The sequence below is a fragment of the Cervus canadensis genome, chromosome 16 (assembly GCF_019320065.1).
Source record: "Cervus canadensis isolate Bull #8, Minnesota chromosome 16, ASM1932006v1, whole genome shotgun sequence".
Lineage (NCBI taxonomy): Eukaryota > Metazoa > Chordata > Mammalia > Artiodactyla > Cervidae > Cervus > Cervus canadensis.
The window spans coordinates 34,419,433-34,445,447 of record NC_057401.1 but is presented as its reverse complement, the minus strand read 5'-3'; the positions used below and the strand labels follow the sequence as shown (position 1 = coordinate 34,445,447).

At 43.5% G+C, this 26,015-nt stretch overlaps 1 protein-coding gene across 1 annotated transcript in view; it reads left to right on the top strand.

Moving 5' to 3' along the window:
• The first annotated feature begins 13,137 nt into the window (after positions 1-13,137).
• The window catches only part of EGFLAM (EGF like, fibronectin type III and laminin G domains), a 190,821-nt gene continuing 177,943 nt past the window's right edge, over positions 13,138-26,015 (top strand). Inside the window, exon 1 of the mRNA XM_043488924.1 lies at positions 13,138-13,464. Coding sequence (XP_043344859.1) covers positions 13,368-13,464 — 97 coding nt within the window. The 5' untranslated portion in view covers positions 13,138-13,367. The remainder of the gene's footprint in view (positions 13,465-26,015) is intronic.

Here is a 26,015-nt window from a genome sequence, read left to right as displayed (position 1 = left end):
TTTGCTATATGCATTTACCATACTTATCTTTAGTATTTTTTATTCAAACATGGTTTCACAATTTTTTAAATATAAAATGTAAACTAAAATCATTTGATTTGCTTAAATAGCATATGTCCATTTTTTTGTCCCTAATTTTTAATACTCTTATGCCTGAATTTCTAAGTTTATACCAGGTCTTCTCAGAAGAGCTTTGGAGTAGACTTCTGAGTTCTTTGATGTGAACTCTCCTTTGAGCTTGGAAATGTTTCTTTAGTGTATCTGGTTCTCCACTGGATCTGTATCAGCTTGACTCCTCCCAAGTGTATATTGAAAGAGTTGTGCTAACTGGCAAATCTGTTGTTCATCATTATGTCAGGGCTAGGAAAGTGGAACCCTGTGAGTTCAAGCCTTCAGGCACTCTTTCTCTGCAAGATTCCCCTCAAGGCTTAGTGCTCTCAATTCAGAGAATCATAGAATATTAGGATGAGGAGAGATCTTCAAGGTCACCAAGACCCATGCCACTCAATAGTTAAAGCACAGGTACCACCCGGGAAGTTGCTAGAAATGAAGAATTTCAGGAGCCACTCAGATGTACTGAATTGGAATCTTCATTATAACAACAAGACTGCAAGAGATGAAGTGTCCATGTTAATGTCTAAGAAGTGATGCTCCAGACCAGCCTCTTATCCAGTGGAGAAATTGTACCTGCAGCATCTTCCATGTTGTGGTCCCCTACGGCTCGTAAGTCTTCACCTTCAGGCTTTGGGATACAGATCAGTGATTCTAGATCAAAGATTCATAACTTTGATTGCACATTAAAATCACCTGGTGAGTTTTTAAGAATTCCAATGTTGAGATCTCACCTTGGACTAATAAAATCTGAACCTCTGACATTCGTGTTTTATGAAATTTCCCCACAATAGTCTAACATGGAACCAAGTATTGGACAACTGATCAAGAGCTATCCATTTGCAACTTAGGCCATTTACTTCATTCCTGCTTTGATTTTCTGTGAAAATGCAAATATTCCCTAATTTCCCAGGAAATAGGGTTTTTTGTTTTTTTTTTTTTAATAAATCATCCTAACTAATTGATGGCAAACTCTTTAGTACCATGACAATTCACACAGCATTACTCTGGGATGGAGGAACCAGCAGTTAGGAAACCTCAAGCCTACTTCTTAGTTATGACCAGTTCTTGGTCAGCTAAACTGCCTTGGGCAGGAAAGGGCTGGGTCAAGCAGAGAACAGGAAGTTCTTTGGCCAGCTCACTTCAGGTTTCTGGTCTGTCCTCTTGCTTCTGCATTCATGATCCCTGGGGTGAGGAAGGTGTAAGGAGGCAAGAACCTCTATAACTGCCAAGCTATTGGGCCCCCTCAGCTGAGTATGGGGTCCCCAGTCTAGTCCTTGGTCTCATAGGTCTAAGGCAAATTTTGCTAATGTCATAATCTTGTTGGCCTCAGAAGAAGCTGGCTGTTTTTCTCCACTCAATAATCCTCTTGAGTCATAAGCACTTCTGTTTGTGACATCACTATTGAGGAAACTGAAACCTGCTTTTATTACTTTTTTGCGATTTGTGGGAGTATGATTTTGTTGACATTTATTAGCTTTTAAACTATCCAGTTTTATTTTGATAGTACTACATTAGACTAGTTGTTGCTTGAAAGTGTGTAAATCATGTTAACAGTAATTCTGAATAGACTAAATTCATGATCAAGTCAAAAATTTGAGGACTTGGGAGAGAGTATTATTTTAAAAGGAGATTCAAGTTATCACCCATAGTCATTTTAATTTACTATTTAAAAAATAACAGAAAATGAACTCTTAATAATAAATAAATTTAGAAGTTCTAACATCCTAGAATCCAATGAGTATCATTCATATATTAAAATAAAATTCAGAAAACATATAGCTTAAAACTTTTCTTTATACATGTTTGAGGATGAAATGCCATCACATCTCCTTTCTTCCATCCCTGCTTGCATCCTTGCTCAGTTGCTCAGTTGCCTAACTATTTGCGACCTACAGACTGTAGCTCACCAGGCTCCTCCTCCATGGAATTTCCCAGGCAAGAATACTGTAGTGGGTTGCCATGCCCTCCTCCAGGGGATCTTCCCAACCCAGGGATCAAACCTGCATCTCTTGCATCTCCTGCAATGGCAGGCAGATTCTTTACCTCTGAGCCACCTGGGAAGCCCCATCCCTGCTTACATAGTTTTCAAATCTGGATATACATATACACATGTTGTTTAATCATGAATGTGACACACTAGATTTATAGACGTGTGAGGGATTTAAAATTTTGGTTCGACAAAAGGAGGCAAGAATATACAATGGAAAAAAGACAGCCTCTTTAACAAGTGGTGCTGGGAAAACTGGTCAACCACTTGTAAAAGAATGAAACTAGAACACTTTCTAACACCATACACAAAAATAAACTCAAAATGGATTAAAGATCTAATGTAAGACCAGAAACTATAAAACTCCTAGAGGAGAACATAGGCAAAACACTCTCCGACATAAATCACAGCAGATCCTCTATGACCCACCTCCCAGAATATTGGAAATAAAAGCAAAATAAACAAATGGGACCTAATGAAACTTAAAAGCTTTTGCACAACAAAGGAAACTATAAGCAAGGTGAAAAGACAGCCCTCAGATTGGGAGAAAATAATAGCAAATGAAGAAACAGACAAAGGATTAATCTCAAAAATATACAAGCAACTCCTGCAGCTCAATTCCAGAAAAATAAATGACCCAATCAAAAAATGGGCCAAAGAACTAAACAGACATTTCTCCAAAGAAGACATACAGATGGCTAACAAACACATGAAAAGATGCTCAACATCACTCATTATTAGAGAAATGCAAATCAAAACCACAATGAGGTACCATTACACGCCAGTCAGGATGGCTGCTATCCAAAAGTCTACAAGCCATAAATGCTGGAGAGGGTGTGGAGAAAAGGGATACCCTCTCAACTACTGTTGTGGGGAAGCAACTAGTAGCAGTCGCTATGGAGAACAGTGTGGAGATTTCTTAAAAAACTGGAAATAGAACTGCCATATGACCCAGCAATCCACTTCTGGGCATACACACTGAGGAAACCAGATCTGAAAGAGACACGTGCACCCCAATGTTCATCGCAGCACTGTTTATAATAGCCAGGACATGGAAGCAACCTAGATGCCCATCAGCGGATGAATGGATAAGGAAGCTGTGGTACATATACACCATGGAATATTACTCAGCCGTTAAAAAGAATTCATTTGAATCAGTTCTAATGAGATGGATGAAACTGGAGCCCATTATACAGAGTGAAGTAAGCCAGAAAGATAAAGACCAATACAGGATACTAACGCATATATATGGAATTTAGAAGATGGTAATGATACCCCTTAATGCAAGACAGAAAAGAGACACAGATGTATAGAACAGACTTTTGGACTCTATGGGAGAAGGTGAGGGTGGGATGGTCTAAGAGAATAGCATTGAAACATGTATATTATTAAGTGTGAAACAGATCACCAGTCCAGGTTGGATGCATGAGACAAGTGCTCAGGGCTGGTGCACTGGGATGACCCAGAGGGATGGGATGGGGAGGAAGGTGGGAGGGGGGATCAGGATGGGGAACACATGTGGATCCATGGCTGATTCATGTCAATGTGTGGCAAAAACCACTATAATATTATAAAGTAATTAGCCTCCAACTAATAAAAATAGAATGGAAAATCAATCAATAAATAAAATCTTGATTTATATTTCTTTAAACATCCCAATAAGTAGTCTTAGAGATAACATTAAAGTTTACTTTGTAGACTTAGCAAGTATTATAGGAAGAGAAGATTGTGTCTTGGGTACCTGAAAAATATAGAGAATTTTAGAGCAATTCTGTTCTCTGTTAAGGAAAACATGGTTTGGCTTCCCAAGAAAATGTGAGAGAGGAAGATGGAGAACATTTTAAGAAGGATACTTTTTCTAATTATAACTCTCTTCTTCTACTACTACAACATTTGTATTTAAAATTTTTAAAATAAAATCTCTATTTTGGTACATATATTCTATTTTTTTTCACTAACTTACATTTTCATTTCAATAATGCTTTATTTTTATATTTGAATATATATGAATTGAAGTTAACACTTTAGTTTGTCTCTTCTACTTTCAATTAAAACATTTGGGAAAATCTCCCTGTGGCGACTTTTATAAATATTTCTTTAAATATGGAAAAATCCCAGTCATGCCCCAAATGGATCTTTTACATATGTTCAGATTTCTTAATGAAGGGCACACCTGTAAAGAGTCATCTATCTGAACAGGTAATTTTCTTATTTACTTGACTGGTGGGGCTTCCCTGGTGACTTAGATGGTAAAGAATTTGCCTGCAATGTGGGAGACTTAGGTTTGATCCTTGGGTCGGGAAACTTCCCTGGAGGAGGGCATGGCAGCTCACTCCAGTATTCTTGCCTGGAGAATCCCCATGGACAGAAGAGCCTGGCGGGCTGCAGTCCATGGGGTCACAAAGAGTCAGACATGATTGAGCAAGTAAGCACATACACACACTTTACTGGTCATTGGGCTTTGCAGGTGGTGCTAGTGGTAGAGAAATCTGTCTGACAATGCAGAAGACACAAGAGACGTAGGCTCCATCCCTACGTCAGGAAGATCCCCTGGAGTAGGAAATGGCACCCCCCATTCCAATATTCTAGGCTGGAAAACATGTTTAACTATTAAAATGTGAAATCATGCTATTAAACTTATGAACTAATTCAGTGAACTTTTGAGAATATACGTGAGAATGTTCTTGATCTCAGTATCTTCCACTTCTGTTCCTTTCTTCTCTCCCAGGTTGTTTCCTTGACTTCTGGGTTTCTTCTTTGTCCTAATTTCCTTACATATAGGTCTCTACTTTTTGAGAAGGGCCCAAGTGTACACCTGCATAGGTGAGGATATGTGGGGACACTTTCTTACATCTTCAAATTAAAGTCACTATGTTGCTACTGTCTGCTTTTCATGCTGGTGAAAGTGAACAGCTTGAATTGTGTGCTGTTATTATTGTTATTTCAACTCAACCCATGATTATCATAGAGTCTGGGACCAAAGAGCAATTAAAGCCATCCCTCTCCTTTCACCACATAAATACTTTGAGGACTGCCTTCTTCCTGCAAGTCAACATCTGACATTCTTCATCTGCTTCTTGGGTCTTTTCCCCTATCATCTGGACTTAGCAATCACTTTGGTCTAAATCTTCAGCTCAGACACCAGAGCCATGGTAGCATTTCCCAGGATAAGCATTTGGGATCTGGACGTAATTGAGGAGGATGTGCCTGAGTCTACGTTGCCCAAACATGGATGCAACAATATTCAAGCTGGGAAAGATTTGTGCTCCTTCCAGTTCATCCCAGGAAACTGCTGCCAGAGAGGCAATGTGACTCATCCAGGGACATATAATAAGTAATAAACAAAGAAGAAAACAGGGAACATGGAAAGCACACATACTGGATTAATTAAGAGGCACTAAAGCTGAAGGAAAATATGAATGGGGCTCAATGTTCCCAGGAACAGAGAGGACTAATTGGCATGCTACCAGTGGCTAAGTGTATCCTGTGTGTATCTTTATTCATCTTAATGGCCTAGCCATTATTCCTTCCCTAGAGAATCTCTGTCTTGTATATCATTATCTTTTTTGGAGATATCTTTCATTGTCCCCAAATACAAACCTTGACTTTTCCCTTATTTCCAATCTACATTGAAATTGTTCAGATCAAAGCTTTATCTCTGGCCTCGAGTCTTATTTGCCATCCTAGCAATAATCCACTAGTGGTTCTGGAATTTAACTCTGGAGAGGACTTAGCCTGTCTCTGTGGTAAACATGAGTGATACAATGAAAGAAAGCCAACATTTAATGAATGCCAAGGGTATGGTATGTACAGTGCCCTGGGTTATCCCATCTGATGGTCACAGCCTTTGAAGTAGGCTGTACATCTCATTGGCTTCCCAGGTGGCACTAGTAGTAAAGAATGTGTTTGCCAATGCAGGAGACATAAGAGATGTGGGTTTGATCCCTGGGTTGGGAAGATCCCGTGGAGGAGGGAATAGCAACCCACTCCAGTATTCTTGCCTAGAGAATTCCATGGACAGAGGAGTCTGGTGGGCTACAGTCCATGGGGTCACAAAGAGTTGGATGCGACTAGTCTTGCTTCTTGCCTACATTCTATTACACAGAGGAGAAAAGCAAGGATAGTTTCTCCCTCATCCTTCACTACTGATCTTTCTTTATATTGACAAATAACCTAAACTTGTTTTCTAAGCCATTCCCTCTTATTTTTTAGAATTTCCTTTGAAACTATCCCATTCTTCCTTCCTTGAAGCAGTGCTATCATCTTGACAGGCCACACAATTTCTTCTCTGGCTTAAATCTTTTCCTCTCATACCTCTCCTCCCCAGCGGCTGGGAACAAGCCAAGTCTCCCCTTCCTCAGCTGTTTTGCACCTCCTTGACATGTCCCTCCTGGTGATAGCAGACTATATCATCAAACCTCCAGTCCCCTCCTCCTCACTTCCTCCTTTAAGAAACACCCAAATTCAAATATAATCAAACTCAGATGGAAAAACTGGCATTCTGCTTTTTTCCACAGGTTTTCTTTTGGCATCAGAAAATCTGCTTTTATTTGCATTGTCATTAAATAACCCCGAAACTGAGCTTCCTCTGTTTCCTACACCCACCTCTCCAGAGGGGTCTCCCCTACCCCTCCCTTTTCACAACTCCCTATTTCCTCTGTCTGGGTAGACTGGAGATGACTTGCTTGGAAACTCTGGGTCAGTACCTTCTCAAAGGCTTTTGTCCTGCTGTGTGTGTGTGTCTTAAATATTGCATTTTGTCTTGTCTTCCTCCCTCCCTTCCTCCTTCCCTCTTTCTTTCTTTCACAAGAGAATCTGCTTTCCAACTTCACAAAGTTTTTCTGAGAATAAACTTTTTACAAGAGTTCTTATTGTTTTTAAGTACTGACATCTGTCTATCCTGGAAAAGTAAAGAGTTTCTTCTGTGGACTCTAAAATGGTGAGCCCCAGGACAAGGATAAACGTCGTCTCATCCAATACCCTCATTTGATAGAGGAGAAAAACAAGGTCTAAAGAGGTCGTCTGAATCACTAAAGTCTCATTGACTTCCAGAGAGGGATAGAGCCAGAGGGCAGGTCTCCTGACCTCTGGTCCACCGAGATTTTCTTGAGATCATGTCATTTCACAAACAAGCCCTGCATTTTGGAGTTGCATGCTGGCTCTTGAAATAGCTGTCCGTTAGTCTGCTGAGCAGTTGCCTGCGGCCACTTCCGGGCTCCTGCATTTTGTTGTGTTGTGTGTGTGTGGTCGCTGGTGACCACACAGCTCTGGAGACCCCAACGTCTTTAACATGTGTGTGTGCGGGGGTGTGGTGGGGGGGATTCCCTACATTTCCAAGAAGATAGTAATGCCTGTTCTCTTTCTTGCATTAAATCTGGCAGCACCAGATAGAATCACATGACCCATTAGGTCTGCCTTTCATGTCCCACTCTCCTATGAACAGCCTGCCTGTCTCAGACGTCTCTCCTTCTAAGAAAGATATCTGGAACCTGTATCTCTCCTCTTCGATTCTCAGTCCCTACCATTCCTCCTCTCCCACCAGATACTCCAAGTAGGCTGCCCTATGTTCTTTTAAAGTGCATTCATACTTTCTTTTTAACCCAAATAAAGACATTCTTGGGCTACCCCAGGTGGCGCTAGTAATAAACAACCCGTCTGGGTCAGGATCCCTGGGTTGGGAAGATCCCCTGGAGGAAGGCATGGCAACCCACTTCAGTATTCTTACCTGGAGAATCCCATGGACAGAAGAGTCTGGGGACTATGGTCCATAGGATTGCAAACAGCTGGACACAACTGAAGCGACTTAGCACACACGCAATGACATTCCAATGATCACAAACATAAGAAGTAAAAACAGCATCCCAGACTGCCCAGTCCCCTTCCCATGCTCAATTAACCCTGGCACTCTGTTCTGCATCTTGTTTTGTCCACAAATGTGGGAATACCAGGTGAGATACCCTGGGGACTCCAGTCCTGTCTCTGGTGAGTCCTGTTAGGTATGCAAGCATGATTTAAACATTTGTGATGCGGAGTGCTGTATTTTATAGTATATGGTTACATAGCTTACCATTTGAAACCCAGGCTCTTCCTCTCCTGACACACCAACAGCGTGTTCACTCTTATCTGGTGCTTCCCTTGCTCTGTTTTCTATGCATTGTCTTCTCTCAACAAAACCCCACTCTTCCTGAGTGTGGAAGATACTGTTGCCTTTTCTTCCCTATAAGTCATTCTTTTCTCAGCACAGAACCCAGCACATAGTGGGATCACACCTCAATTAATGCTTGCTTCATATTGAGGATGGGGAGTATTCACACTTTTTGCTGATCTATTTTTATTTGTGTATTTTAAGGAAAAGTGAAAGGGAAGTGTGAACTCTCCTCATATATATGTGGGCGGATGAAGCACGAGGAGGGATTCTTGGGTTGATGGTCATGTTCTAGTTCTTGGTCTGGATGGTAGTTACACATATGTGCTCACTCTGCTACAATTCATCAGTTGGCACACTTCTTGTTTGTGCATTTTTCTGTACACATTGTATGTCATTTAAAACAGGCAATATGTGTTATATGATATATAGTTCTAGTCTGATAAGACACTGTGTTGGTGAAAGTTTGTGGAAATAGTCATGCTCCCATATTGCTTGTGGGAGTGTAAATCGTAGAATGTTCTTAGGAGTAAATTTGTCCAAACTATCAAAACGAAAAGGTACTTACCCTCTGGCTGAGCAATGGCTAGCCTAGAAATGTACCCCAAATCTATTATAACATGTGGAAACTGTTACACATTCAAGGTCATTCACTGCCATGTTGTCTATAATAGTAACACTGGAATCAACAGGAGGAAGAACAGATTGTTGTACATCATACAATAGAATATTATTCAGCAGTTAGTAAGAGGGAGGCAGATCTGTATCTGCTAATTTGAAAGGAACTTCACGTTAAAAGGGCTTCCCTGGTGGTTCAGATGGTAAAGAATCTGCCTGCAATGCAGGAGACCCAGGTTTGATCCCTGGATTGGGAAGATCCCCTAGAGGAGGACATAGCAACCCAGTCCAGTATTCTTGCCTGGAGAATCCCATGGACAGAGCAGCCTGGCGGGCTACAGTCCATGGGGTCACAAAGAGTTGGACACAACTGCATGACTGACACTTTCACTTTGGGTTTCCCTGGTCCTCAGACAGTAAAGAATCAGCCTGCAATGTGGGAGACCCGGGATTGATCCTTGGGTCAGGAAGATCCCTTGGAGAAGGAAATGGCAACCCACTCCAGTATTCTTGCCTGGAAAATTCCATGGACAGAGGAGCCTGGTGGGCTACAGTCCATGGGGTAGCAAAGAGTTGGACACGACTGAGAGACTAGCACTTCAGGTTAAAAAGTATGTACAAGATGTATTTGTTTGTGTTAAGTATATATATATATATTTATATTCATAAAATAACTGTATGCTCATAAAATAACTGTAGAAGGACACACAAGAAAGTCTTAATATTTATAGCTTATGACACAGGAAAGGGTAAAAGGAAACTTATTTTTCACCGTTTATTCCACTTGATGAACATTTCAAATTTTATATGTACATGCAACCCATTCAAAAAATTAATTAAATCCAAAGCTGCTTCTTTGCTGCTGTCTATTTCTCACTCTCATTCAGGAACTTCCTAAATATCCTATAATTGGTAACTTTGCCTTTACTTTCTTCTAACAGCCTCCAAATCCACTCCACGGAGGAAAGACCATACTCTTCTCCCATGATATTGAGCAAAGCAGGCAGGTCACTCTTCTGCTGGTGACCTTATTAATTGAGTTTAGACCTCAAGTGAATTTGCACAGCTTTTTTTTTTTTAATGAAACATTCAAACCTCTTTGCCCCCTTTAGCTCCCCTCCTCCCAGAAGGCAGGAAGAGAGTCAAAGACAAGTGTTCCATTTGTCTTTAATCAGATTTACAAGTGCGGTAAGCTGGTTGTCGGACTAGAAGAGAAAACCTTAAGGGATGTAATTTGACAAGTGAAGGGAAGAAGTTGGGTCTAACATGTGTCCTAGATTTGTAACAAGCAGATCTCAAGAAGTAAGGTCTTATCTCAGTGGCCTGAGAATCTGGAGCTATTAGAGGCCCTCAAAATGAAACTATAACAATATAACCAAAGATAATCCCAACAAAGAAGAAACAAAGAGGACTCTGATAGAACCAAGTCAGCTTCCTGATCACCCATGGCCAGCTGCAGAGGATGGAAAGGCCAAGGGTGAGGAGGTGTATAGGTGCTTGTTGAGGGTGTCAGCAGGAAGGCTGAAACTCAGCCTTGCAAAATTTGCAATGGACAATTTGTATAGATTTTTGAAAAGAGACATTCAAACCTACTGTAGAGTATAGGGAACCCTACTCAATTCTCTGTGGTGATCTAAATGGGAAGGAAATCCAAAAAGGGGGATATATGCATACATATAGCTCATTTACTTTGCTGTACAGTAGAAACTAACAACATTGTAAAGCAACTGTACTCTAATAAAAATTTTTTTTAAAGAAAAAAGGAATATTCAGAGAAAAAGAGACTTGGATTAGATGGTGCCATTTTATTAGATAATAAAAAGAAAGCAAACCCTGGAACATGGCAATGATTTCATCTAGTCCCTTCATTTTGCCAAGATACACTACAAGTAGAGCCTAATATTAAATACACGGATCTCAGGATTTTTGGTCCACTGCTGTGTCTGCTTGTGTCTTCTTCAAAGTCTGGACTCTGGAACCAGACCACCTGGATTCAGCTGAAGCTCTGAGTCTCAGAAGTTGAATGATTTAGAGCAGATCACTTAACTTGTATGGGTTTCCCAGGTGGCTCTATGGTAAAGAATTTATTGCCAATGCAGGAGACACGGGAGATGCAGGTTTGATCCCTCGGTCAGGAAGATGGCTTGAAGGAGGAAATGACACCCCATTCCAGTATTGATGACTGAAAAATTCCATGGACAGAGGAGCCTGGCAGACTACAGTCCATGGAGTGGCAAAGAGTTGGACATGACTAAGCATGCATGCAGTTAACTTTTACATGTTTCAGCTTTCTCATCTGTCAAATGGGGGTAATACTAATAACAGTACCTAGCTGGTATGGCTGACAGTGGGATTAAACAGTCTTTTAAAGAGGGTCTGGTACATGGTAGGTGATATATAAATGCTAGCCATAATATTAATGGTTAATATTACTTCCAATTTTTACATCAGGGAGAATAATTTTTAAGTGGGAAAGAGCAGAATCAACATGGGAGATAAATTCAGGGCAAAAGTTATTTGGTTCTAGGTGTCACCTTAGGTCCAACCCCTTCTCGGCTGGTGGTAAGGTAGACGCTCTTTATCACAGGTGGAGCTCAAGGCAAGGATGCTGATGGCAGATTCCCGAGTGGAATGGAGGCAGGGCCTAGATGACCTCTAATCTTAAGATTCTGCTACCTTTGAGACTAGCAGCCTTGTGGGGCAGACGCATTGCCTGGCTACCAGACATACATTTAATATCACCTTCAAAGTGAACGGCGTAGTCTGTACGAATTTCCCCCTCCAGCTCCGTGTATAAGGACAAACTCTGGTGTCACATCTAAGACTTCCAATGACTCAAGTCGGAGTGGACTTTGAATTTCTTTATGGACAGTAGTACACCTGAGAACGCCCAAACAAAAGGGAACGTATTCTCAGCTTTGCTAACAAACCAGATCCGGCCCATTACAAACCCTCTAGCCAGGGAATAAATACTTCACTCCTAAAAGAAGAGTAGACATCTTTGCTGGGAGGAGGCGGAGGGAGATAGTGAGCATCGTTCCCTCCCGGTTCCCCGAAGCCAGGTTAACAATGAACGGCCTGGACGCCGGGAGCCTCCCGGGCGCGGCTCGGTGGGGCGGGGCCGGCGCGGAGTCCCCCAGGTCAGCCACCAGGCTCCCTCTGCGGGGTACTTCCTGGGGCCTTTGATCTTCCCCCAGGAACCGGCGAAGGCTGCGTTTTCCTCCAGGTTTGTTCCCGCTTGTTTATTTATTGAATCCGCCTTCTCTTCTCTTTGGCTCGAAGATCAGCACGCGGCTGTGCAACAGGACTGGAGTCCCGGCGTCTCTTCTCTCGCCACCTGGAAATCCGGCAACAGGCGCTTTTTCCTGAGTTCTCCGCAGCAAATCCGGAGGAGAAGGGGTCTTTTTCGGAAACAGGGAGCCGATCTGGGGACCCTGGTCCCACGATCAGTGGCCAGGACCCCCTGTTGGCCTCCAGGCCCAGCCTGGCTGGCGCGCGCCCCGCTCCCAGCCGTGTCTTCTCGGTCTACCAGGGAGCTCGAGCTCCCTTCCTTACCCCCAAGGCCGGGCTTAACCTAAAGCTTCATCTCCTCCCCTGGAGGGTCTCCAGTTGCCTTCCTCTACCGGGAGGGCACCCCACTTCCCCGCGCCGGGCCCTAATCTCCACCCGGCGTTTCCAACAGAGTGACCGGCTTCAGCTCTCCATATGCGCGCCTTAAATCCCGTTTATCTTCTTAGCGCCTGGGTCCTGGCCGGCCCCGCCCCCTCTCCCTCCTAGCCCCCCGCAATGCGAACCTCAGACCCCCGCCCCTCCCCGCAGCTACGCCCCTTACCCCGAGGGCGATGGAGCGGCTAGAGCCACCTTTGGAGGTGTTGGCAAAAGTGCCCAAGGAAGGTGGAAGCGACCCAGAGGGGCGCGGCCCGAGGAGAGTTTACTGGGGGGGGGGAAGGGGGGGGGGCAAGATTTCAAAATCAGGACCAAGGCAGAGGGTCCGCGGCTCGCAATCATCTAAATCCTGCCCTGCGTGTCTAGAGGTTGAAGTCGGCCCCTCCTAGCGCGCCAATCTAGGTCACCAGCCGGGAAGGGCTGCGCAGGGGGTCGCTAGAGGGGTGATGGGCGGGCTGTCTGCCCCTGCGGTGGGCGAAGAGTCAGTTGTCTCAGGGCCTGCCCCTCTCACTTCCACTCGATTGTAATTCCATCCCCGGGCGGGTCGAGCCTTCCTCCCTCCCTCCCGCGGCCAGCCAGTCCCTCCCCGTCGGCTTCCTCAGCCGCCCCCGCCCCCCCGAAAAGCCCTGCCGCTCGCAGCCGGCTTCACTCCAGCACGCCGACCTCCCGGCTGCTGTCCTGCCTGTTTGGACGCCTCCTGGTCCAGCTCCCTCAGTCCTTCGCCTGCTCACCCCGGTCAGGGGCTCCGCGGGGGCCGCGTCCCCCACGTCTCCCAGGAGACGCCCTTTCGGTGTGCGCCCGGGACTTTGGTGAAACTTTGCAGACGCCCGCGGTGAAATGGATTTAATCCGAGGAGTCCTGCTCCGGCTCTTGCTCCTGGCTTCCAGCCTCGGACCCGGCGCTGCGCCGCTCAGATCAGCGCTCAGAAAACCAGGTAATGCTGTCAGTGCTCCCGGGAGCATCGCGTCCGGAGAGCCCAGGGCCCCGTCCCCAGCGAGGACGCGAAGCTGGCGACGCACCTTCTCTTTCACCCCTGACCCGCCGCACTTAACTGGGTTCTTCTCTGCCCAGAGCCCAGAAGAGACGCGAACCTCGCCCTCCCCTTCCCAGCCCAGGCGGTTCCAGGGATATTTGTTTGTTGAAAGAAGGATCTCTTTTCCAGACCCTGTAGAGGTGGAGGGCTCTGTATTTGACCACAGAGAGCTGAGAGTTGTGGCAGCGATCACGCTGTCTCAATTAGAAGGATTGCAACTGTGCAGGAAAAGGCAAACGGCTCCTCCTGTGTTTCTAAACAGCTTATTGAATTCATACTGCCCAGAGCCCAGCCATTTCCTGTTGAGTGTCTGAAGATTTGCCTGGTGTGCCCATCTCCGGTCCTCCCCACGCACTGTGTCGGGATGTGGCTTCAGATGTTAGGGGCTTCTTCCACTGGGGCTGTTTTCTCAGAAAAGAGCTCCCAGTGGGTTAATTTTATGCTGTGTTTTCAGCTCCTGTCTCTGCGATTTAAACAAAGAATATATAGCCTCATGGGCTATTACAGTGAACTGGAGCAAACTTGAAACACCGTAACTTGCATTTCCTCTAGTTACACAGGTAGAAAGTCTTCTTGTGTTTTTGTCTACTTTGGTTTGGCCTGTGTGGTGAGATTATTCAAAGTAGGACATTCTAAGCAAGAAAGTTCTTAACGTCGTTTCTCTAATGATTTTTATTCTTCTTTGCTGAGGTTATATTTAGAATTCTGAAAAATCTGTTTTTTCTTAGTTTACTTTGTAAGGAGGGGGTTGTCTTATGGGATTAATTATATCTTATGAACAATGGAAACAATATAACTTTATTTGAATGCAGTCTGCAGAACTTTGCAGAAAGTGCAGTTTGTCTTCACAAATAATTTTTTTTCCGTAAGAAAGAGACAAACCAGGAAAATTTTGCTGCTTTTTACTGGTGAAGTTGTGTCCGACTCTTTGAGACCCAAGGACTGTAGCCCACCAGGCTCCTCTCTCTGTCCATGGGCTTTTTCAGGCAAAAATACTGGAGTGGGTTGCCATATCGTTCTCCAGGGGATCTTCCCAACCCAGGGATTGAACCCACATCTCCTGCATTGCTAGGCAGATTCTTTTACCACTGAGTCACCAGGCAAAGAAAATAATCTTGGCAGATCTCTGTATAACTGCTTAAATATTTACACTGCTCAAGAATCTCTCTACTTGGAAATATGACTTGTTGCTTTTCAGTTCTGGAAGACACCTTCACCCTTCAAGCTGTCATCACCTGCGCCTTGCTACCTGCTTTGAAATTTATGGTTGTTATTGTTATCTCAAGCACACTTAAATAATGAGCTATTCTATTCCTACCGATCTTTGACTTTGGAGGAAACAGCAGCAGTCCCAGGTGATATTACATTATGTTGTTGCACTTCCTAATGCACACAGACACATATCTTCAAGCATTTCAATGAAGGAATTCTTCCTAACTTTCCTCCTTAAGATATGCAGATTGTGATCAACTCCCTTCTGTGGATTTATTTACAGAAAACCATCTAGTCACAGTGTTTTGAACAATGCATCGTTATAGCTGTAGTTCTTAAGCATGAGTAGTGTATGTAATGTTCTTTTAAGGATAGATTTCAATTCATTTAAGCAGAATTTTTTAAAAAAAAAGTATTGCACAAAGCCTGCTGTGTAAAACTGCTCATATGGTTCACCATATTTCCTTTCTTATTTTCTGTAGTTCCTCTCCTAAAAATATTTCCTACCTGGTTCATCCAGGGTCTCATTCTGTTATTGATGCCATGAATATGCTGTGTTGGTCTCTTTGGTTTTATTTGAAGCATAGATAGGGTTTTGATAGCGGAAACTCTACCTTTTAAATATTTTGGCACATTAAACATATCAAACTGGAGGTAGAAGGAGTGTTTGGACTAGGTTCAGCCTAGGAGAGTTTTTCATTACTTTATAATTTTATCCAGACACTGGCTTTCAGGTTGGAAGGCTGTTCAGATTAAAATGACAGCTACTTCATAAACTTTGGGGGAAAATATCCTCCTGGGCTCATTTACATCCCTTGGAAAGACTGATTTTTGATCCGGAAAATTGGTCCAGATTAAAAACTGAATGTGCCCCACTTGGCTGTGATGTGAACAGCAACCAGCTAATTTATAATCTTCCCCAGACACCAGCAAATCCTGCGAGTATCCGTGTGGGAGTTTCTTTGTACCTCGTTTCCTCAATAGAAATTGATTTGTGTGCAGTACTTTGAAGGTAGCATGGCTACCACCTAAGGCATACTGGAAAGGTCCTGTTTTATTTGAATGACCCTGTCTTTCTCCTCACACTCCTAAATCTATCTTTGACAATTATGGCTTTGTTGAAGTCTTGGATTCAAAATCCACCTGCAAATTCCCCACCCCCATCTGATTCTGGTGAGAAAGAAAACAACTATGCAGCTTGAAACTCAGTTTTGAATTTCATTTGGGTCTAACATAGGCAACCTTTCCTTCCACCCCAAGATAGCTACTCCTCTGTTATTAGTGTCAATAACGAAACCTCTGCACTTGCTGAGGCTCACCAGAAAGGACGGCGTGCAAGTTAAATCATATTAAATAGTAATAACACTGATTAAGTGCTTGCTACTCTGTCCGAAGAACTTGACACATAATGATTTATTTAATCAACCCAACAGGTCTGTGAGATGGGTACCGTTATTATCCTTGTTTAACTGAAGAGGAAGTTGTGGCTTAGAGAAATTAAATATCTAACAGGGTCACTCAGCTAACAAGTGGGGGAATGGGAATTAAAGGCTCTGATATTTAGGAGCAGAAAGGAGTCCTTAATGGCCTGATGAGCAGAGATGTGCATCCCTTCAGAGAGGGCGTCCTCCTCCTGGATGAACTGGGGGGCTACCATGGGGCTCCCAAATTCAAATCCCAGACCTGGCAGGAATTGAAATGCCCTCACTTTACGGCTGGGTTGAGCATGACTCAAGGACTTGCGTTAAGTTAGCATCAGAAGCCGAGCCTGGAACTAGTACCCAGACCTCCTTGAGTGATCTCCAGCACTTCTCTTACCCAGTCGCTCACCCGCATGTGCAGAGAGGACTGCTGAGCCTCTGATGTGGGGCAGTGGAGGGGAAGGAAAATCCAGACAAGACACATCTGCTGGGACCAGCATGCATCAAGCCACATGTGTTCCCACAAGCAGATTTGTATCTCATGGTGTTAGCTTAACTCTGGTACACAGAGAGAGCTGGAGGGCTTCCCTGCCTTTTCTCTTTCCAGCTGCCTGAGGTCTCAGGGTCAGTGGGACAAGGTCAGGTCAGTTCAGAGTTCAAGATTTTCCCCTGGAGGACTGGGGTTCGCAGTCATTTTTGGGGGAGATGCAGGTCTGTAATCATTTCCTTTCCACCTTTCCCTCAATATTTCTCTACCGGAGTGGACTCAAACAAAGATCCAGGGAAACTCAGCAAAACGAAAGCCTGGAGGATCAGAGCAGATTTAGCTCAAGGGCACTGTGCCTTGGGGGTTGATGGTGGGGAATACAGGCACCTCCGAGGTGGTTTCTGCTCCTACTAGTGTGACACTGATGGCTAGAGGATCAAGCAGGGGTCACGAGTCATCTTGTTCTACTTCCCCCACCTACCCAGAGTAACCTGATAGTCACAAGAGTTCGGTTATATCCTTACTTGGAGCTCTCATCAAGTGCCTTTCACAGAGCATGTAATTTGGAGGACTCAGCCCTTCCAGACACCCCCCTCCGTTTCCAACTAACCTTACTCCTCCACGAGGCTGATCCAGATTACCTTGCTTCTTGATGAAAACTGGAGCCACAAATGCCACGAGGGAGATTATGTGAGTGTGTGTACTCAGTCTCTCAGTTGTGTCTGACTCGCTGTGACCCCGTGGACTGTAGCCAGCCAAGCCAGCCATGAGATTTTTCAGGCAAGAATACTGGAGCAGGTTACCATTTCCTCCTTCAGGGGATCTTCCCGACCCAGGGCTCGAACCTGTGTCTTCTGCATTGGCAGGTGGTTTCTTTACCACTGGGCCACCTGGGAAGCTATAGGTATATATACACTACTTAGCGTCCCATGCAGCTGTGGCACCATAGCAGAAATATATTCCTCCAACCAATGCTTCCATCAGCTCTCCTACCCTCCTGTTTGTTCCCACTTCACAGCCAATCCCTGTAAAGAAGCCCCTGCCTCTCTTTCTCTTTCCTTTGATTCTCTACGAGGTAAAGGGATCTCTGTGAGGCCACAATCAGCAGTAAATGTGTGTAACATGAGGCAGTACTTTTTTCTCAGAATTCTTTCTCATGGAAGAGAGATTTGATCAGAAAGGAACTGAGTGGTGTGTTTTGTTTGTGCTTTATATTTCTTACGCTGAGATCAGGGCTTTAATAACCTTAGAATTCTTTGGGGAGTAGTTGTTCATCTGTTCATGGGTTGCGTGCGTGTGTGCTCAGCAGATTCAGCTGTGTGTGACTCTTTGCAACCCTTTGGATGGTAGCCTGCCAGGCTTCTCTGTCCATGGGATTCTCCAGGCAAGAATACTAGAGTGGGTTGCCGTGCCCTCCTCCAGGGGATCTTCCTGACCTAGGGATCAAACCTGCGTCTCCTGCATTGCAGGCGGATTCTTTACTGCTGAGCTACTGGGGTAGCCCATCCATGGGTTACTGTAGCTCAGAAGTGGTCCAGTGACCCAGAGTTAGATTTCTGGAAAACAGGGCTCAGGTGTCTGAGGCAGAGGTGGGATCTCAGCTTCTGCAGGGTTATCCTGGGGAGATCTGTCTTCTCCTACCTCTCCCTCTCCACAAATGGAACTGTATTTCTCCCAACCCACCAAAGGAATGACATGATGTCTTGATTGCAACAGAGAATCTTCTGAGCTGGTGAAGACCCTTGCCACTTGTTTTGGCCACAGCTAGTTGCAGGTATTAGAAATACACCTGCTACTTCAGGGATTAAAAAAAAAAATAGGGGAAAGATGAGGAGATACTGCAGACTGTAAATGGCAGTTTATAGGAGAAATACCCCCACCCCCACCCATCTTTGACTGCATTGATTGTGAACCGCCATTTTGGAGAAGGACCTCAAGGTGTGACTTTAATCTCCTGAGATGAGCTGGAAGACATGAGCCCTCTGATCTCGTGGTTTGGGGGTTGGGCGTGGGGACAGGGAGAGACTCAGGTGAAAAGCCAAATAAAATTGCTGCCACCAGAGGGCAGACTTTCTAGTGTTGGCTCAGAGCAGATCTTAGACCTCTGACCCAGGTGAGTCATTCCTGAATTCCTGTGTGGATAAGAATTCCTGGAGTGCATCCCAGACATCTGCTTTTTAAAACAAGAACCTCAGGTCATGTGGTGCATGTGAGTCACAGTTCACACGTGGGGACATGAGGGAGGAGAATTTGGGTTCCTCCACCACCTCTCTTCCCTGGTACGTCCACCCCAGGAACTTTCCAGTACCCCGAAGTTCTCCACTTCGATAACACACATGTGTTTCAACCGGAACATACCAGTGTCTAGACACTCTGCAGGGTTTCTGGAGATTGGATTTGGGACTTGAGATCTTCAAAGGTCACTGAAGGACATCTCTTCTGAGCAAGTCCTCCTGCTTATCCTCTTTCCCCTAGCCCTGTCACTGAGAGATGGCTGCACCCAGGAGAGACAGCCTGCAGTAGCATCAGCAAGAATCCAGTCTGAACTGTACATGACCAGCCCTTTCTCCGGGCTTGGGTGAAAGCACAAACTCTGCTATTCGACAAGTTTGGATTCAAGTTCGGACACTTTTGTTGTTGTTTTCTTTTTCTTTTTTTTTAAATTACCTGGTGATATTAAGGCTAGTTATATTAACTCTATAAGCCTGGGTTTCCTTGTCTGTAAAAATACCGGGTTGGCCAAAATGTTTGCTCCAGTTTTTTCATAATGTCTTACAGAAACAGGATAAAGAAAGAACCAACCAATTAAGGATTAAATGAGGTAATGTATACACCAAAGCATTAAAAAGGATTAGAAGCCTGAAGCTTGAAGGCAATGTTTATGAATTTGGACTTGTTTAATCTGAACGGGGGTGGAGAGGAAAGGAGGAGAAAATATGTGCATTTCCAGTCGTCAGAATAATTAACACAGACACGAGTTAATGTACTTTTTATCCTTTCTCATGCGTGTTGATGTATACTGGATAACATAATTTTAAGTTTACCGAGTTGTACAATTTTTTTTAGATAAATTGGCAAATCAGAAAGACTCTTTGGTCAACCACATGCCTTGATTTGGGGTTTGCAGATGTAACTGTGAAGTTTGTGGTCTTGCTTGAGTGGATTCTTTTGAGAAACACTAACCCCAAGGGTGATGGACAGTTTTTGTCTGGTAATTGTCATGTGGAAGTTTTGTAGGGTGTTGGGGGTGGGGAGCAGCTATTCCTGAAAGATGATTATCCAGACTGACACGTGACTGGAGGTTCATGAAAATCTCCACGAAGCTAGATAGCTGAGAAGTGGCCAGGGTTTGCTCGTTGATCAGCAGGTTGGAGTGATTCATGGCCACTACTGGTGACATAGAAAGATAAGAGACTGGACACCAATGGCTCTTGCATTTCTTATTCATGATTCTGCATTTCCAGAGCTGTAAGAAAAAACCCCACTTACCCCAGATAACACCACCAGCTTATTTGAAGAATCAAAGGAAATCAGACTAGTGCTTTGAAAGAACTAAGGTGCTACACAAAGATAAGATATGATTATCTAACAATACTCACACTAATTATTATTATCTTAACTAACGGGACCAACCTTACTTTCTGAAGCTTTGATCTCTTTTCCAGTCTGTTCCTCCTCATTCCTGCTAAAGACACGTGAAGATTCTTTCTTTGCCTGAGTCTGCAAATCCTAAGCAATTTAAATCTTAACACTTGTGTTTGCTGACAGGGCACCCAAAATCCCGAATCAGATTTAATGCAATGTTAATGCTGTTTATTTTCCTTGGTGCAACAACTTTATATTAGCCAATTAATGGTTTACATTGTGCAAAAGGAGTTGTATCAGCAGGCACTTTTCTGTAACATCTGGGCGGTTGGAAACGTAATACTTAAATACAACCTGAGTTTAAAGCCTTCCTTGGACAGATGGCTAATTTTATTGATCTAGTCTTACACTTAGGGATAGGTTCCATGATCCTTTGCTGGTAATTCTTAAAGTGAGCAGAGACATAAATAAACTGGATGATGTCTGTGAATTAGATGCTTGTTTGTTTGTAATTTATTCTTTAAATACTTCAGTATAAACAGTCATGGTGTGAATTACTTTAATCTCTACCCTAAGGGCGCTTAATTAACATTTGAAGTTATCCAGGATAGAAGGTACCACTCCAACATAAGCTTTTGCACCTTTTTTTACTGCTCCAACATAAGAGTTTGCACCTTTTTTTAATCCCTTGGTGATGTGCGGTACCAGTGGTTAAATGTTTTGAACTTCACCTCTGTGCTGGCCAGTAATCTACACTCCAGGGCTAACTGGTTAGTTACCACCTGAAGAACTTTACTGCAAGGTCCACTTTCAAAGGTGGTTGGGAAAAGTACTTCGAGTGATGCTATCAAAAATCCAGACTAGAGGGTTTGGTAATTAGTACAAATTGTGTTAGAAATGTTTTCATTAGTGAAATATATGGTTGGCTAGAAAGACTGTGTGTGCCCCTCTATTTTTTTTTTCCATTTATTTTTATTAGTTGGAGGCTAATTACTTTACAATATTGTAGTGGTTTTTGCCATACATTGACATGAATCAGCCATGGATTTACATGTATTCCCCATCCCAATCCCTCCTCCCTCTATTTTTGCGTGGACAAAAAGTAACAATCCAGCAAGCCCAGAGGGTCAAGCTGCTTTGGTGTTGGCTCAGAGCGCCATTCACTCCTGTATCTTTCTCACTTAACGGTCGGCTCCTCTGCCCAGTGGCCCTGGATGACCTGCTGATCCTCCCATTAGAATACCGATGCAATTCTGTGTTATGTAATTCTGTAATATCTGCCTCAGCAATGTGCTTGCGGCTGTAACAAACAACTTCAAAATCTCAGTGACTTGACCTATAATTTATTTTTCATTTACTCCAAGCCCAAAGTGAATGTTTCTTCTTGGGCAGCTCCCCTGGGCTGCTCTCCTCCAAAAGGTGACTTGAAAACCTAAGTCCTCGATCTTTAATACCTCCATCTTATACTACCACCATCTTTAAAATGGGCCTCCAAGGTGTCATGGAAGGTAAATAGAAAGAAGACTTGTATGGGAGACATTTGTGTGCTGGGCCAGAACAGGGTCACTAGGCCCCAAATGAACTGTAATGAAGCTGGGAAATGTACTTCAACTGTGTACACAGTTGAAGACAGTTACCAAATGTGGTGAATTTTCTCTGAGGCAGTGCTTTGGAGCTCCTAAGAGAACAAACAGGGGTGTTAAAAGACTTAGTTATTTGAGAATTTTTGTGACTTGCCCATGAATATTTGTATACGTGGCAGAAGTTGGCCTGGAATTTGCTTTCATCGTAGTGTATATGTTCAATTGCCCAGTCGTGTCTGACTCTGCGATCCCATAGACTATAGCCTGCCAGGATCCTCTGTCTATAGAATTCTTCAGGCAAGAATACTGGAGTGGGTTCCATTTCCTTCTCCAGGGGATCTTCCTGACCCAGGGATCGAACCTGTGTCTCCTGCATTGCAGGCAGATTCTTTACCACTGTGCCATCTGGGTAACTAAATACTATTTGTTGCTACATATTTCCTACATTTTACAGAAAGTAAAATTTATCCCTTTTGAAAAGTGAAATAACTACCTGGTGGGTTAAATAGAGTGAATTTCTAAGGCACATCAACTAGAACTCCAGTTTTTACCACAGTTTTCTAGAAGCTCCGTCTATTTGTGTCCCATAACAAAAAGGACTATTCATGGTAGAATAATTTATTCAGTGACAGATGCATCTTAAAATACAAAAATCATATTTTAGACACCACAGCCTGCTTTGACGGGGATGAAGATGGTGTGGACTGATCCCAAAAAGATAAATTGATATGTTTTGTTGAACCACTGTGTTTTTTAAAGCACTTTCAAAGAAATAATCTCACTTGATCTTATAACCCTCTTCCCACTGGGAAGTCACGAGCTAATGACTTAGCAAAGAGGAAACAGGCACAACCCAGGACATGAGCCTGATGCTTTCCATCAATCCAGAGGTGTTCTTGCAGCTGCCGGATAAGAGCATGACCACTGTGACGTGTGTAGCTCTGCAGTCAGGAGGGACCTTGCCAACAGGACTTGCCCACCTTTCACTTGCAGAGGCTCCATGCATGTCATGGGACACTCTGTGGAATGAATTGGTGCTGCTTTCAGTTATACTCCTGACTGGTTGATGCGTGTTTTGCAAAATACATGATGACTGAGGGGCTATTTGCAAATGAGAAGCAGTTATCATGGCTGGAGGATGGCCCCAGAATCCTTCTAGTGTCCCCTATAGAAGACCCTTCTGGGGTCTCAGGGACACCCAGGATACTCAGCCTGGCTTTGTCATCGTTCCAAGCTTCCCATTCCTCCAACATGTAGCCATTTTCTTTAGTGAACATGGTATTTGCTAGACCTTCAATGTGGTGTATTTCAAAGGTTTATCATTCAAGTCTCAAGGCTTTCTGATAATTTCTTAGGCATTGTTTTGATCTTCTGGGAGTTCCTAATGGATGTAGTTAAACAAGCATATCGTGAGGTTGGGAAAAGAAGGATTCCTTTAATAGCTGTTTGAGAGTAACTGATGGGCTTTGGCCACAACCTGCACACATAACACACATCCCTGCAGCTTGGAAGAATTGTAACAAGAAACCAATCAAACAGACATGGGTTTCAAGCTTGGCTTTAAAAGTTATGGCTGCATGATTCCAGATAGAGTACTTCATGTCTTAGGCTCGTAATACCTATCACAAAGGTATTACCTATCAGATAAAATCATATCTGATAAATCAATGAAATAATATAATGACTGGAAATGGAGCTAGGAAAGTACTTAAACATTTGGTACACAATGGGCACTCCAGAGTTAGGCCATATTCATTAGGTTATTATAGTTTATAAAGTTTATATAGTGGTAGAGATGGTAGTTTTTCCATATTTGATATAACCCCAAATATTGACAACATTGACACAAATGTATAATTGAGCTTAGGCTCCCATGAAAATGGAACTGAAAGGAATTTCATTTCCTTGATTTCATATTCTAGATTCTTTTTAACTGCATCATCAAACAATGACTTTTGGTATCTAGATCAGTCATAAAATTCATATTATTGATGAAAGATCTGGAATCAGTTTAGAGTTTAATAAAAAAAAAAAAAAAGCTAACATTTGTTTTGGACTTTTTATAAAGCCAGGAAGAAAGAATCAAGATGCTGTATCAGGACTATATATAGCTACTGTAGTAGTGGTAGATTTTCATGTATCATCTGTATGGCTCCGTACCCAAAAAAGAGGTTATTTGCAGTTAGAATATAAAGAAAATTTTCCCTATCTACCCTCTTTGCTGTGGTATTAAGAGAATAAATATGAAAGATGCTATTTCTATGATATCTGCTCTCTGCCTGTTTTGAGTCAACTATCCTCCCTGCCAGAATAATCTTTCTAAAATGTAGTTCCAACCCTGTCACTTTTCTGTTTAATATTCCTTTCTGGCTCCCTCCTGCATTCCAGACTCTAAAGCTGAACATCCAAGGTCTACCACAGTATGGCCCCCACTTCCTTTTCCTGTCTTCTCACTGAATACACAATCTGTATTCCAGCCAAGCTCGATTATTTGCTCTTCCATAGACCTCCTCTTTGCTTCCCAGTGGTGAACCTGTCCACATGTTGATCCTCACCCTTGGAGTATCCTTCCCTAAATGGCAACCCACTCCAGTATCCTTGCCTGGAGAATCCCATGGACAGAGGAGCCTGGTGGGCTACAGTCCATGGGGTCACAAAGAGTCGGACACGACTGAGAGACTTCACTTTACTTCACTTCTTCTTCATCGCTGCCTGAGGAAATGCAATGACCCTTCCAAGCTTGGCTCAGTTTCCCCCATTCTGTGAGGTCTTCATGCACCCTCCCAGCCGGAAGCCCTTTCTCTTTTCTCCTGTTTTGCTTTGCTTTATGTTTTTGATATGAGGAGCTTTCCTGGTAGCCAAGATGGTAAAGAATCTGCTGCATTGCGGGAGACCCAGGTTTGATCCTTGGGTTGGAAAGATCCTCTGGAGAAGGGAATTGCTACCCACTCCAGTATTCTTGCCTGGAGAATCCCATGGACAGAGGAGCCTGACAGGTTACAGTCCATGGGGTCGCAGAGTCAGACAAGACCCGGTGACTAACACATTCACTTTCATGTTTTTGGTGTACTGAACCATGCCTTCTGTTAGATTGGGATTTTGTGAAGGAGAGCACTATGATGTCTTCACCTGTGTGTTCCCTCCGTGGCCTGCTGGGGCCATGTTTGGGGCAAATACGTTTTAACATGGTGTGATTAATTTGATCATGCTCCCAGCTCCCAAATTCATTTCCTTCCTCACTCATGATAAGAAAAGGTGTCACTTCTCTGTGCCAACATTTTTTGTCAACCTGAGCAGACATTTGAAAACCCACACTGAAGAATGATTTCGAGAGGGAAATGGCCCAGGAGTCAGTGTGCAGCAGTGTGTAATTTAAATTCTACCTCCACGTTGCCAGCGGCTATTGGAAATGTGGGTTTTTAAGGAGCGTCTGATTGAGTCCATACTGTGAAATATGTTATTTTCGATACCCAGAGAAGAGGTAGAGTTTAAGTAACAAGTTGGACTGCCTCAGACTGACTTTTTATCATGGTTTGGGAGGTTAAGAAGCAAAGGCAATAATACTATTTACTCATACATCAAAAGATCATGGGGGAGGAGGAGTTAAAGCAGGCCAGTGTGTTCAGTTCCCCTCCTTCCTCCATCTGTCTTTGAAACCAAAGGAACATGAGACTTGTGTGGGAATGGCATTGGCAGTATAATAGAAAAGGTCAGGTTGCAGGGGAAGGGATAAACTCAGTCCATCTCTTGTAACGAGATCTGATTGTGAGGTTGGGAGGAAAACAGTACTCAACAACCTGCTTCAGTTTTATTGTGTTGACCCTGGCTTGCTTACCAAGATCAATTCTGTAATCCTTGGAAAGTAAAGCAGCCAAAAGCTAGAGTCTTTGTTTTGTAAGGACTGTTATATCTGATAAAATGAATGCCCCTGTGTGGCCCAATTGAAAGCAACCAAATTGATTGACCCATTCACTAATTGATTTCTTCATATATACATATACAAGTGTATTATGAGTATGTGTTAGTCGCTCCATTGTGTCCGACTCTTTGGAACCCCATGGACTGTATAACCCACCAGCTTCCTCTGTCCTTGGAATTCTCCAGGCAAGAAAACTGGAGTGGGCAGCCATTCCCTTTTCCAAGGGATCTTTTCAACCTAAGGAT